At 34.6% G+C, this 15,792-nt stretch overlaps 2 protein-coding genes across 2 annotated transcripts in view; one reads left to right on the top strand and one right to left on the bottom strand.

The window, feature by feature from the left end:
* Window positions 1-930: 930 nt before the first annotated feature.
* FAM237A (family with sequence similarity 237 member A) lies at window positions 931-5,600 on the top strand (the record flags this gene model as incomplete). Its single annotated transcript, XM_079135576.1, has 2 exons — window positions 931-1,342; window positions 5,342-5,600. 2 exons carry the CDS (start codon window positions 931-933, stop codon window positions 5,473-5,475), a joined length of 546 nt encoding a protein of 181 aa, XP_078991702.1. The 3' UTR covers window positions 5,476-5,600.
* A 2,745-nt stretch (window positions 5,601-8,345) lies between these two features.
* Window positions 8,346-15,792, bottom strand: part of DYTN (dystrotelin) — a gene marked incomplete at both ends in the record, with an annotated part of 63,247 nt that continues 55,800 nt past the window's right edge. The window contains one exon of the mRNA XM_079130398.1: window positions 8,346-8,449. Within this exon, the coding sequence (XP_078986524.1) occupies window positions 8,346-8,449 (104 nt within the window). The remainder of the gene's footprint in view (window positions 8,450-15,792) is intronic.

Consider the following 15,792-nt stretch of genomic DNA (forward strand, 5'->3'; position numbering starts at 1 on the left):
ATTAGAAGGGAGCTTTGTGTGCTTCCTGTTTCTTTTTTATGTTGAAGTTGTTTAAGCGTGATTACATTGTGCACAGACTGTGAGGATTCACATAAACTATTTTGTTGGGGAAAGGAAAATTTATTTCAAGAGCATAATTTCTCATTGTACTTGTTTGAAGTGGTAACATAAGAACAAATTCAAGGTGATATGTAGCTGCCCCAATTTTATTGTAACAGGCATTGAGAGACAGAAAAGTTGAATGAGAGGCAAAGAATTTTCTTTAAAATCCTTGATATTTACAACAAAAATAGAGAAATTAAAAATATTTTTATTAAATTTATATCCAAATTGAGAACATTTTAGGTGTTTGTAAAATATCCTTTGATTCTGTTCTAATGGGTTGAATATACATATACATATCCTTCAGTTTCCAAATATATTTATCCATACTTTTAGCACCTATCTTGATTTATTTTTATTATATTTTATAATTTGAATGTCTTTTTTAAAAATTAAAAGCCAGTGTGAATAGGAAAGTATACAAGGATAAAAATATATTTAAATTTTTACTTCCATACAAATCTTAGATGACTAGGATTAAGATATTAATTAAAGCTATGCAGCAAGATTTTTAAAATTTCACATAATATTATTTTAAACCGTATTCTTCTGTACCAGGGAAAAACAGTTCACTTATTAGGCTAACAAAAGAACACATATCAGGAATATTTTTTAGCCTAAATATCTCAATTTTATACTATCTGGCCTGGCAATGAGTCATTTTACATAGAATGACATGTGTGATATGGGAAGTAGGATAAGACTTTTCCCATTATGTGACAATGGTGTGTTTCCTTTTTTGGATCTAAGTTTCTTAAGGGCATACTTATTTTCTCTTCTGAGCAGAACAGGGACTGATGTATTTTCATCCTGTGCAGTTTCAGGACCATGGTTGATCCTGGGATCAGAGGAGGGATCCGTCATCCCTTGAGCTTCACCTGCTCCCTGCTCATTGTGGGAATGTGCTGTGTGTCTCCTTTCTTCTGTCATAGCCAGACAGACCTACTGGCTCTTAACCAAGCTGATCCTCAGTGCTGGGAATCCTCCTCAGTGCTCCTCCTGGAAATGCGAAAGCCTCGCATTTCCAACACCGTGTCGGGCTTCTGGGATTTTATGATCTACCTGAAGACATCTGAGAACTTGAAGCATGGAGCACTGTTTTGGGATCTGGCCCAACTCTTCTGGGACATCTATGTGGACTGTGTCCTCTCCAGGAACCATGGCTTAGGAAGGAGGCAGTTGTCTGTAAAGGAAGAGAAAATCTCAGCAGCACAGCCACAGCACACAGGGGATAAACAAGGTGGTTAGTCCCAGCTCCCATATCTTTTGAAAGGGTCAATCAAGTATGAATGTGCTGAACTGCCAGGAAGGGGAAAGTGGTTTTAAGGGACAAATGCCACATATATTCCTTTCAAGAACACAGAAGTGATAGAAAGATAGCACTTCCTTTTGCATTTAATAGTAACTATTTATATTATCATATTGTCATTATTCTCATAGCTCACATGAATACCAAGGAGAAAGAGTAAGAAAGACAAGTAAGCATGATTCTCCAAATTCAGTGCAAAGATAAAAATGTATGCCCCAAGATCAACACTATTTTATCATTAGCTGAAACATTGGCAGAAATAACTTGAGGTTTACTTGCTGTGGAATTGGGAAAACTTGAATATAAGCCTGGGGAATAAATATTTGCAGCACATGAATTCTTGCCCCTTTAAACTTGAAAAACAAACTAAAACATTGCTTTCATATTAGTGGAGGGGCTCTTTGAAAGGTACTTAGTTGATTAAATTAATAGCAAAAAAAAAAAAATCAACTGGCATGCAGATTCCGTCCTTCCTTTTTGAATGAATTTCAAATAAGTAATTAACTGCTATCAAGTAATTAACTTTTAGGAACTTACCAAAAGTTTAAAAATTTTCAGTGAAGTAAATATTGCATTCAAATATTGCCTTCTCAAGAGGAATAGAAATAATATCCTTTATAAAATTGGAATGAGGGTGAGTGAGCTCCTGTCAATAAGTGAGCAGAGAGATGCCTGAATCCTATTTTTTTTTTGTTGTTGTTGTTCATTTTTTGGGTGTCATTTCAGCCAATAAGCTTCCAAGCCTTGCAACAAGTGTAGTTTAGGTGGTAGTGATTCTTTTAGAATTATTTACACACCAGTGAAAAACTGGGGTATAACTAATCTTTACATTTGTAAAGAATTGTCATATGTTCCTATAATATATGATATATATTCCTATAATTGTTATATTAAAATAGTGATTAATAGCACTGGTTCTAGGACTACCTTTTCCTAAGATATTGTAGAGCTTTTATAGATTGAGATTTTTTAAAAGTTTTATTTTTACAGAATGCATTTTGATTCATTATACAAATGGGGTACAGCTTTTCATTTTTATGGTTGTACATGCTGTAGACTCACACCATTCATGTAAACATACATGTACACAGGGTAATGATATTTATCTCATTCCACTATCTTTCCTTCCCCCCTCCCCTCCCCTCCCCTCATTTCCCTCTACATAATCCAGCACTCCTCCATTCTTCCCTTACCCTCCCATCCCATTATGTATCAGCATCCACTTATCAGAGAAAACATTCAACCTTTGGTTTCTTGGGATTGGCTTATCTCACTTAGCATGATATTCTCCAACTCCATCCAAGTTTGTTTTAACTTCAGTAACTAAAAATCTTCATGATTTGTTGCCATACAAAACCATATAACCCACTGCTATTATTCATAGATGTTTATTATTTTGATAAATGTAATTGTACATTACACTAATTTCACTTTTCAGAGACTATACTCTCTCAGCAGCTTTGCTACTAAAGTAGAAATACAGATTGAATGTTTTAAACACTGGTTGCCACTATTTTAAGAACATTTTGAACAGAGGCTGCTCAGGTGTCAGCATTAGTAAGGACCACATATTCTCTTCTGTATAGTGATTGGTGATCTATAGGAATTTTTCTTCCATTCTTATCACTTAGCTGTTGTGCTCAAATAATCGCCACTAATATTTTTGTATCTTGTACTTACCTTGAATAGCTCAAAGAAATGTCTACAGAATAAGATAACATTTGTATTTACTGAATATGAGAATAATTATATGTATATATACATGTTTATACACACACACACACATACACACACACGCACACACACACACAATTCTCCATCTTCAGCCTTAGAAACAACTTACTTTATCTCACTACAAAGTTGCTGTTGAGTCAGCTGGTCTCAAACTTTAGGAAGTGTTGCTTTGCAAGTAGCCTAATGGAGTGAGCATTTTACTTTATTGAAGTTATTTTAAGTTTGGTACAAACAATTGTTTGCAGATCAGGAAACAAGACATTTCCTTTGGTTGGTAGAATCACAGTCAAAGAGGGTCTCAGGTCAAGGAGATACATGTCCAAAAGTTAAATAGTTACAGGAACATTGAGATTTCCTTTCAAGAGGCTTGATTAAATCTCTAGTGGCTCAACTGGGCTCTGGATGTACCTGCAATGATTTTTTTTTTTTTTTTTTTTTTTTTTTTTTTTGTCTTGGGGGGATAATATGCTACCAGGTTTGGATGAAGGTGAGGGTGAAGAGGTATTTGTCCCTATATTTCCCAGAGAAATCGTATCATCAGGGCAGAAGCTAAGAAGACTAAAATAAATGTCTACATAATATACAAAAGATTTTTGCTATTTTGATGATTTTAAATAAATAGTTTAAATCAAATATAAAATCTTAGTATGAATCATGCTTTGCTAAAAACATATAACTTGCCATTTGTATGTGACTAAATCATATTTGTTAATATTGCATCAACAAATATGAAAACAAAAGATACCAAATACCTAGGTAACCTTGGGCAAATTAATTTATGTATTTAGTACTTTGTTTCTTCATCAATTAGATAACCTATGAAATATCTTCAGGTTCTCTGTTCTAGTGTTCTGTGATCCTGTAAATGATAAATGTTTGAAAGAAACTTATGTAATTCTGGAAAAAGTCTAGAAGAGCTTTACCCAAAGGACAGTTGACTGAGCTTCGTGATGATCTGGACACTGTGGCTATTTACAATAAGAAGCAGAAACAGAGGAGGCTCAGAAATGAGAATTCCAGAAATTCAAAGGGCCGGAGATGGCATTTTGAGAAAAGACTCTAAAGATTATTGTTATGTGGTCTATATTGCTGAATGTTAGAGAATCTAAAGGGGATATAAAGAGGATGGACTAGGCGTACGCACTAAATTCTGAGAGGGAGGAAAGGAGAGAGAGGGCTAAGGGGAGGGAGAGAAAGAGGGAGAGGGAGAAGGAGAGGTTGATTCATTTAGGCCAAGAGTGCACTGATCATTTCCGAAGAGTCAACTACAGAGTTTAGGTTAACACACAGTAGTAAAGGCTTCCATTCAAATGAAGAGATTTTGAAGTGTAACCTTGTTTGTGTCAAAAATGATGACCTCTTCCTTCAACAAACCTTGCTCTGCCACTAATAAGGACAGAAAAATTTACCTTCCTGGGTCTGGCAGTCTGAATATTCTAGAAAAATTGTGATTCTTTGTTTTTCTTGTGATGAGAAAATGAAAATTTTTGAAATGAAAAATAGATATTTCAACTGATGATGTTTGCAGTTGGTGCTGAATTAGCTGACAAATGTTCGGTATTTACTTTTTGAACACTAAACACAAGAGAAAACAACACTTTGGGAATGTAGATGGATTCACAAGTGCTGGACTTTCTACTTTGCTCACTCCAAGAAATTTCCTAAGCAACATATTCAGCAATTCTTCATCTAGAAATTTACCCTAACGAACATCCAGAGGTGCAATGCAAGGTCTTCACTGCACTGTGATTTATAGCAACAGGAAACCTGGAGATAATCTAAACCCCCACAATAGGGTTATCATTAAGTAAATTGTGGTATAAAGTATATGTATAAAACTAGGGTTCCATCAGAAAGGATTATACTATGGGTGATTTAAAATGTTTTCTTTATATTTTTATTAAAAAATTGTAAAGACTATTTTAACTTTTTGATCAGAAAAATAATGCTTAGTAATTATGTAAATAATAAAATATTTTTTATTATTTACATAATTCAGATAATATAACTAAACTGCATAAGGCACAAAGCTTTTCATAAATATAAATTTATTATATATATATATCCCTGAAATTTATATGGAATTTTGATAGTAGAGTTGCAGAAATATCTATTTTTCTTTTTAAAAAGCAACATTGATATTTAATTAAACTGAAAATCATTTGGTGGCCTTCAGTTTCTTTTCTCTGCTTTCAGATGCATATTCTCATCTCCTAAGAGCCCCTTTCCTAAAGAAGAAAGAATTGATCGAAGATTGGATAAGCACGTATGTGCGCAGGAGTGGATCTAGATTCACTGGAAAAGTAAACCTGGAAATAAAGAGAAAATAGATCTAACCTCAGAGCTAACTCACACCTTGGAATTAAAAAGTGCTTACATATTTTTTCTTAAATATTGGTCATTTACTTATTTTAAATGTTGGAAATATCCAGAGATAAAAATTAATTTGAACATTCTCTAAGAATTCTTAAAACTTCATTCTTTTAGGCTGCTAGCATGTTCCTTCAAACAGTGACTACTACCAGAACATCTGAGAGTTAACCTCCGAAGATGACTTGGGGATTGGAATACTCCTCTCTGTATTCATTTGATAATTTGTCTGGGGATGTTTGACACTGTTAATGGACTGGGTCACCATATATTTAGCTTGAATACATTGCATGAATTCCAAGCCATTAACCATTGAATTGCTTGTGCACTGGCATAAAAGGAACTATATATATTAGTTGCTAGATACTGACAATCTGTAATACTAATCTTTGTTTGAGAAAATATTTTTGAATACTGAATGAAGCAACAAATAAAATAAAATAAAACAAACAAACAAACAAACAAACAAACAAAAAACCCCTGGAGAATAAAGCATTCTTCTAGAGGAAATAAAATTAATAAACACTCTGGACCCCAGGTAATTTTTTGGAGTCTCTTTATCTCAATGTTTAATGTTTCCACTAATGATGTCGAAACTCTAATAAAATAGCGTAAGTATAAATTATCTTCCAATTACTTATGTGCTGTTTGTTTAAATATTAAAACTCCATACATGGCTATAGTTTGCACTGAAAAGCAAAAAAAAATTAAAGTGAACAGCATTATAAGAGAAAAATGTATAAATGTTTTTTCCTTGCAAAATGACCAGGCCTGAATGAGATTCATAGCAGTAAAGTTCAATTAGCAAATCAACTTTTGTTCCAGACACAAGGCTATTTTTATCTCTATTTCCATGTTTTCAACCTTTCTCTTATAACCAATGATGGAGAACCAGTTTGAATTTCAGATAGGTTAGCTATTCTCTTGATACTTTCAAACCCATATTATTTTCAGGTCCAAATAAAAATCTCAATAAATGTTTCACTGAAGCTTTGGGGCCCTCCTCAAGCTAGAAATCTTATCTAATGGGTTATTATCAGAAGACAAAATTTCATCTGAGGATTAGCTAAGTCCTAACAACAGGGGAAGGAAGACTGGGGAGAGTTGAGGGAGGAGGCCCAGCCTCAGGGTTTGTCTGACTGGGCTACTGTTTCTACACAGGTTCATCACTGGGTTTTCATAATCTTTTCTCTAATGCCTTTCATCATGCTCTTCAAAACCTTCTGATAAACTCATTACCTATTTGAAATCAGTGAATAGATAACACTCTTGGTGAATGCCAACAGCAGTTGGCAATATTTTCTGTAAAGGGTAGGGGTTGTTGCTTTGTGGGCCTTCCTGTGTGGATTGCAACTAATCAAGTCTGCCTTGGTAGAATAAAAGAAGCTAACAATACATGATAAAAGAGCACGGTCATTTTTCAGTAGAACTTGGTTTATGGACACCAACATTTGAATCCATATACCTTCCAGGTGTCCTTTTCAATCACTTAAAAAATGTAATACCCACTCTTAGCTCACAGCCTGTTCAAAGCAGGAAGTGGGCAGGATTTGGCCCACAGGCTGTGGTTGGCTGAACCATATTGTATGACATATTTATCTCACATATAAGGAGCACTATGGGATGAAGAAAGGAGACTGAATATGCTAAATGACAACACCAAAACAAAGATGTATGATAGGTTGAGAAATAAATGTAAAAATATGAGGATTTCATTGAACAGGGATAAATTAGTCTTAAACCTATTCAACTGGACATTATTTTACCCTGTAAATAGTACTAGGAATGATAGAGCAAAGAACCCACACATATACATGTATATACACACACACATACATATATACACACACACATGTGTATATCTATAATCTCTCTGAGTGTAATATGGACTACAAATTTTGAATGGAATCATAATAATATATATTGAGAGCAATTAGAGAGCAGTGATTGGACTATAGGCTTAGGAGCTGGGTTCAAATATCAACTTCAAGTACCAACCAAATGATTTTGGGTAAGTTACTAAATGTCTTTGTGATCCAGTTTTTAAAAAGTAAAATGATACCAACTTTCTAGGTCTGTTGTGAGGATTAAATAAGTTAGTACATATAAAGTGCTTAACGCTAAGTGTTGTGTCAGTAAAAGAAATTGTTAACTTCTACTTTGGACATTGAGTTAAGCATCTATAATCTAATTCAACACACAGAGAAAGACACACATAGGTGCTTTGGTGAAACTCATCAGATGGAGGGTTTTATAAACATTCACATAAATTTTTTGAGATACTTGTTGATTTATATACAATTGTAAGAAATAATAGAGACATCTGTATATTCATCCAGTTTCTCCTAGTGGGAACCTCATGCATAACTATGGGACAGTATCACAACAAGGAAGCTGATGTTGGTGCAATCTAGGGAATTTATTCAGATTTCACTTGTCTTACATGCGATAGTATGTGTGTGTGCGTGTGTGTGTGTGTGTGTGTGTGTAGTTCTTTGTCAAACCTGTTCCTCAGGAGGAGCATCTAGATAGAAAATTAGGTCATCAATTCAGTAATTTAAATGATACTTGACATATTTATGACATATTTATGTTCATTGACGTAGATCACACATTTGAATATTTCTACCAAAATATCTAAAGAAAGAATGGCCCTGTGATAGAAACTGCACATGCGTGGTCTTCTTTGTAGTTTACGCCAATTATTGAGAGAGAGAGAGAGAGAGAGAGAGAGAGAGAGAGAGAGAGAGAGAGAAGACAATTTTCTTAATTCAGATTTTGAAAAGGCATTTTGTCATCACATCCAGTGTTGTTGAGCCTGTTCTCCTTTTCATTTTAAGTTGGGCAAAGTGATTTTATCCACAAGGGCAGAGAAAGCCTTGCACACCCGCTCAGCTCCTCCATACAGGTCCTTGTTCACTGAAGACTGTGGCCCTGAAATCAAGAAACAGGAGAGTCTTTCAGAGAAACCCACTTGTAGGTTCTCAATCTGATCAGGATGAAGTTTTGTACATAGAAGAAATGGAACCCATCTTTCCTCAGTTCCTGTGACAGCGCCCTTTCTCTAAGCTAGAAGGCAAATTAGATGGCTGTATTAACCATGCCCTTCTAATCCAAGGAGGTTGTAGGTTCTTAAGATGCATTTTCCCATGGCAAAAATCTGTGCCAGCAAGTCCACTCCTGAGCAGTGTCTTGCAAACTCTGTACATCAAAACCAGCTGGGTGTTAGAAGAGATTGCTGTATCCCACTCCCAGAGATGTGACTCAGGCTATCTGGGACAAGCCAGAGAATCTGTATCTACAATAAATTTCAAGGTGATACTGATGCAGCTGGTCTAAGAATCACGGCTCAATAGATAACCTATTAAAGGTCTGTGTGCTCCCCTGTGATCAGTCATAAAAGGGATTGTGCTATAAAAAGATCTCCAATTTGGCAGTTATCAACCAAAACTTTAATGTGCATAATCTCTAACCTAAGAGTTCTTCTTTTAGAAATCAATACTACTTACACATAAGAACAAACAAATATAAGGATATTCAACAAAGTCTTTGTGATAACAAAAAGCTGAGAGTAACTTGATTACACCACTAAATAAATTATGGCACCTTTATACCATGAGATGCTACACAGAATTTAAAAAGTGACATTGCTCAATATCACTAAGCAAGTGGGAAAAAAAGCAAAAGTATAGTGTAATCTAACGTATGTTGAAAAAGTAAGGACATACACATATGCAGACAAAAATATGAGAAGGAAAACTTATTAAACCTCTAGGAAACAGGTGGGAGAAGTAGAGGACATGATGATGAGTTAATTTTTAGAAAATTATGCATTTGGGCATATAAAGTCACCAAAAACATAATATTGTATTTTTGTTTGTGTGTGTGTGTGTGTAACTGACAAAAAATAAGATCACAGGAATTGAAGACACAGAAAGGCTTATTTTGTTAGTCACATATTTTTCAGGTACATGAACTATATTGTAGTTCCATCTGTGCTATTTTCTGTTGAACATTCAGGAGAGAGTTTATGCCATTCTTCCTCATCTATCCTCTAACACTGCTCCAGAGCTACAAGGACCTTGAATACATCATATTTCATTGCCTGACTGAAAAACCTTGTTCAGAGGCAAACTTATTTTAAGACATTGCTTCTCAGTCCACAGTGATAAAAATTTTAAACACAGCAGTAAAGAAATAAGGAAGTAATAGTCCTTTACACCTTTTCATGCATGAGAGCTTTTCTTGTTGCCTTTTTTTTTTAAAGCTCCTGTCCTTTGTAGTATTATCAAAAAAAAAAAAAAAAAAAAAAAAAAAAAAAGAAAGCCAAATATACAAACCTAGCACATAACATGTTACTTGGCATACTCTTGGGACTCAATATGTATAAAGACTGAATATAGGTGAATATAGCATATAGGTGAATGCCTCAGGAGATGTTAGATAGAATACCTATGAAATTGACAGTCCAGAGGAAATCACAATATAAATTAAATTAACAATTAATTTAAATATAAATTAAAAATTGATCTGAATATATTAGAGATGTGAGAGAAGGCTATCAGAATGAGAGATGTAGACATTAGAAAGTATTAAGATATGTAGTCTACAGGTACTCTTCTGGGCAACTGAAATATCAGTTGCATGGCATGTGAAATATCAGTACCCATGTCTGCCTTATAATAATCATTAATTAGCTGTTGTGAGTTGATCTGCTATAAGCATTGATGTGGCTGCATCACTGAAGTATGCTGATTTTAAGACCTTTAGTTGTTAAACCGAGGAGTGGAATAGCTGGGTCAAATTTTGGTTCCATTCAAATTTTCTGAGGAATCTCCATAACACTTTCCAAAATGGTTGCACCAATTTGCAGTCCCAGCAGCAATGTATGAGTGTACATTTTCCCCCACATCCTCACCAACATTTATTGTTGCTTGTGTTCTTGATAATTGCCATTCTGACTAGAGTGAGATAAATCTTAGAGTAGTTTTGATTTGCATTTCTCTAATTGCTAGCGATGTTGAACCTTTTTTCATACATTTGTTGATCAGTTGTATTACTCCTTCTATGAATTTTCTACACAGTTCCTTACCCATTTATTGATTGGGTTATTTGGTTTTTTTTTTCCTGGTGTTGAGTTTTTTGAGTTCCTTTTATATCCTGGAGATTAAAGCTCCATCTTAGGTGCATGTAGTAAAGATTTTCTCCCATTCTGTAAGCTCTCTCTTCGTGTTATTGATTGTTTCCTTGGGTAGGCAGAATTAATTTTGTCAAAAAGGCCATACTACCAAAAACATTATACAAATTTAATGCAATTCCTATTAAAATCCCAGTGACATTCCTCATAGAAATAGAAAAATCAATCATGAAATTCATTTGGAAAAATAAGACACTCAGAATAACCAAAGCAATACTAGGCAATAAAAGTGAAGCAGGAGACATCACAATACCAGACCTTTAACTATTCTATGGAGTCATAGAAACAAAAATGTCCTGGTATTGGCAACAGCACTGACATGTAGACCAATGGTACAGAATAGAAGACACAGAGACAAACCCATATAAATACAGTTATCTCATACTAGACAAGGCACCAAAAAACATTTCATTGCAGAAAAGATAACCTCTTCAACAAATATGGAAATCCATATTTAACAAAATGAAATTAAACCCCTATATCTCACCCTGCACAAAACTCAAGTGGATCAAAGACTTAGGCACCAGAACAGAGACTCCATGCCTAATAGGATAAAAAGTAGGCCCCAAATCTTCACCATCTGTAACCAGACTCCTAATGCACAAGAAGTAAAATCAAGAATCAATAAGTAGGTTTGTATTAAGACATCCTGGCACTATGTGGAGAGTAGCTTGGAGAAGGGCAATTGGGATAACAGACCAGAAAAAAGCCTATTGAAAGGGTGATGGTGTTGGTCTGGGTAGAGGTAATATTTTATTACAACAAGGAACACCGTAAAGACTGACATGGAGGTCAGCAAATCAGGAATTCTGTTTTTAACACATTTGGTGTGAATTGCCTAAGAAATATCCAAATAGATATGTCAAAGAGGCACTCAACATGTACAATCTAGATCTCAAGAAGAATGTCTTAGCACAGAGTAGATAGTTAATGAACAATGATTTGCTTAATTAATATATTTTTATATTTGTTCTAATTAGGTATACATAATGGTAGAATGCACTTTGACACACCATATATGAATGGAGTATAATTTCTCAGTCTTCTGGTTGTACATGATGTAGAATCACATTAGTCGTGTAGTCATATATGTACATAGGGTAATAATATCTGATTAACTCTACTATCCTTCCTATCCCCACACTCCCCCGCCCCTTACTCCCCTGCACCTAATCTAAAGCAACTCTATTCTTCCCTAGCCACGTCGCTTTTTGTTAATTAGCATCCACATATTAGAGAAAACACTTGGCCTTTGGTTTTTTGGGATTGGCTTATTTTGGCTTAGCATAATATTCTCCAACTCCATCCATTTGCCAGCAAATGCCATAATTTCACTCTTCTTTAAGTCTGAGTAATATTCCATTGTGTATATATACCACATTTTCATTATTCATTCATCTGTGGTAGGACACCCAGGTTGGTTTCATAGTTTAGCTATTACTCCTAAAACACCAGAAGTAAAATTAAGAATCAATAAATGGAATGGACTCAAACTAAAAAGCTTCTTATCAGCAAAGGAAACAATCAATAATGTTAAAAGAGAGCCTATAGAATGGGAGAAAATCTTTACCACATGCATCTCAGAGCTTTAATCTCCAGGATATATAAAGAACTCAAAATACTCAACACCAAAAACAAAACAAAACAAAACAAAACAAAAAAACAAAAACCAAAAAATAAAAAAACCCCAAATAACCCAGTCAATAGATGGGTAAGGAACTGTGTAGAAACTTCACAGAAGAAGAAATACAACTGATCAACAAATACATGTAAAAAGGTTCAGCATCTCTAGCAATAAGAGAAATGCAAATCAAAACTACTCTAAGATTTATCTCACTCTAGTCAGAATGGCAATTATCAAGAATACAAGCAACAATAAATGTTGGTGAGGATGTGGGGAAACAGCTACACTCATGCATTGCTGCTGGGACTGCAAATTGGTGCAACCATTTTGGAAAGTGTTATGGAGATTCCTCAGAAAATTTGAATGGAACCACCATTTGACCCAGCTATTCCACTCCTCCGTTTACACTCAAAGGTCTTCAAATCAGCATACTACAGTGATACAACAACATCAATGTTTATAGTAGCTCAATTTATAATAGCCAAACTATGTAACAAACATAGATGCCCTTCAACAGATGAATGGATAATGAAAATGTGGTATTATACACAATGGAGTATTACTCAGCCTTAAAGAAGAATGAAATTATGGCATCTGCTGGTAAATGAATGGAGTTGGAGAATATCATGCTAAGCAAAATAAGTCAATTCCAAAGAATCACAGGCTGAATGTTTTCTCTGATATGCAGGTGCTAATTCACAATGGGGTGTGGGGCTAGGGAAAAATAGAGGTACTTTGGATTAGGGAGAGGGGAATGAAGGGGTGGGTACAGGGATAGGAAGGATAGTAGAATGAATTGGACATTATTACGGTAGTACACATGTGATTACATGACCAGAGTGATTCTACATCATGTACAACCAGAAGAATGAGAAGTCATACTCCATTTATGTATGAGGTGACAAAATGCATTCTACTATCAAGTGTAATTAATTAGGACAAATAAAAATTTTTAAAAAATATGTACCTATGCCATGAATGCCCAGCATCAAGCATAGAGCTTGGCACAGAGTAAATTCTTGATGAATATTTGTTAAATGAATAAATAAATGAGTGATTTAATGATAAACCAACTAGATATATTTTCTGCTAGAACTCTTCCTATTCTCATCAACTAACTACTTCTATTTTTCATATGTGTGTGTGTGTGTGTGTGTGTGTGTGTGTGTATAAATGTAGATTCCAATAAACACTTCTAGGACTCCCAGTCATTATTTGAGATTGCCTGCAAACATGTTAGATAAAGATACAGTATTTAACTTCTCTCTCCTGAGTTTGCTAAAGCACTGCTGTTTAGTTCCCCACAACTTGCTAAATACAAAGCTTCAATTCCTATTTATTTAAAATAATAATTCAGAGTGATGATTCCAGACAAGGAAGAAAGGAAAAGGAATAATGCACCTCCCTGTCCTTAGCTAGGCCCTCATACGTATAAGATCGTGATATCTGCAAACAGATGAAACTGATTTGGATAGCTTTTCTGCTTTCTTTTCTCTTGCCAAATTGCTCTGGCTATGACTTCCAGCACTATGTCTAATAGAAATGGTGAGAATGGGCATCTTTACTTTGTTCTTGATCTTAAAGGAAATTTTTTCAGTTTTTCACCTTTAGCCTGATGTTAGTTATGGACTTTTCATATATAGACTATATTACAGTGAAATAATTTCTCCCTCTACCTAGTTTGTTGAGAATTTTTATCGTGATAGTGTGTCAGATTTTTCAAATGCTTTCTTCTATACCTATGAAACCAATCATGTGATTGATATCCTTCATTCTGTTCATGAATTGTATCATATTTATTGGTTTGCATAAATTAAAACATCTTTGCATCTCAAGAAAAAATACCACTAGCTCATGGTGTATGACCCTGTTAATATGCTGTTGAATTCAATTTTCTAGTATTTTGTTGAGTATTTTTCATATATGATTACCAGAGAAGTTAGTGTGCAGTTTTCTTGTAGTGTTTTTATTTGTTTTGGCAACAGGATAATAATACTGATTTCATGAAATTATTTTTGAAGTAGGTCTTTAAGAAGGATAAACATTAATTCTTCTATAATAGTTGCTAGAATTTACTAGTAAAGTCATCTGTTCCTGGGCTTTTCTTTCTTAGTAGTTCAAATTTTCTGTTCATTATGATTAAGTCTTGGTAGATTGTATGTTTCTAAGAATTATCTATTTCTTCTTGATTATCCAATTTTTTGGTCACTGTTCATAGTAATCTCATGATCCTTTTTATTTCTGTGTTATTTTGTGTTTATTTTTGTGTTATGAGGAGTTATATAACTCCTCATTCACTTCTGATTTTATTAATTTGAATTTCTTTTTAGTTAATCTAGCTAAAGTTTTGTCACATTTTTGATCTAAAAAAATCAACTCTTAGTTTTGTTTTTTGCTATTGTTTTCTAAATTTCATTCATTTTTGTTCTAATCATTATTGCCTTCCTTTTGCTAACTTTGGGCTTAACTCCCCTTCCTCCTTTTCCGTTTACTTGAGGAGTAACATTCAGTTTCTTATTGGTGATCCTTACGCTTCTTCTTCCTCTGCCTCGATCATATTCTTTCTTCAGAACCTCTTCCTCCTAATCTCCTCCACTTCCTTCTTCTGAATCTTCAGTACCAGGGATGGAACTCAGGGTCCCACACATGGTAGGCAAGTGTTCTACCCCTGAGCGGCACCCCGCCAGCTCTTTCTCTTTTTTAAAGATAGGCATTCGTTACTATAAGATTCCTTTTATGAGAATTTACAAATAGAAAGCCCTACAGAACATTCTCAGCAAAATATTCCATGAGGAGGAATGAAAAACAACAATGAAAGTCAACAAAGGGAGGGACTACACTAAAGGAAAATCCAATCAAAGGAGAAACCAAGTCAAGTTAAAAACCAAAAATAAGCCAAAATGACTGGGAATACAACTCATATCTCAATAATCCCTAATGTTAATGGCCTGAACTCACCAATCAAAAGACATAGACTAGCAGATTGGATTTTTAAAAAAGACCCGACAATATGTTGTTGCCTTCAAGAGACTCATCTCATAGGAAAAGACACCTACAGACTGAAGGTGAAAGGATGGGAAAAAAGATATCATGCACACGGACTCAGTAAAAAAGCAGGGATTTCCATCCTCATATCAGATAAAGTGGACTTCAAGCCAAAGTTAAAAGGGATAAAGAAGGACATTTCATACTGCTTAAGGGAATCATAAATCAATAAGACACAACAATTGTTAAGTATGCCCCAAACAATGGAGCATCTAGGTCAAACAAACCCTTCTCAATTTCAGGAATCAAATAGGCCACAACACAATCATACTGGGTGACTTTAACACAACTTTCTCACCACTGGATAGAACTTCCGAACAAAAACTGAACAAAGAAACCATAGAACTCAATAATACAATAAATAAAATTGAAACAAAAGAGACAATTGAAAAAACTGGCAAAAAAACTGGT

The sequence above is a fragment of the Sciurus vulgaris genome, assembly GCF_902686455.1.
Source record: "Sciurus vulgaris genome assembly, chromosome: 3".
NCBI lineage: Eukaryota > Metazoa > Chordata > Mammalia > Rodentia > Sciuridae > Sciurus > Sciurus vulgaris.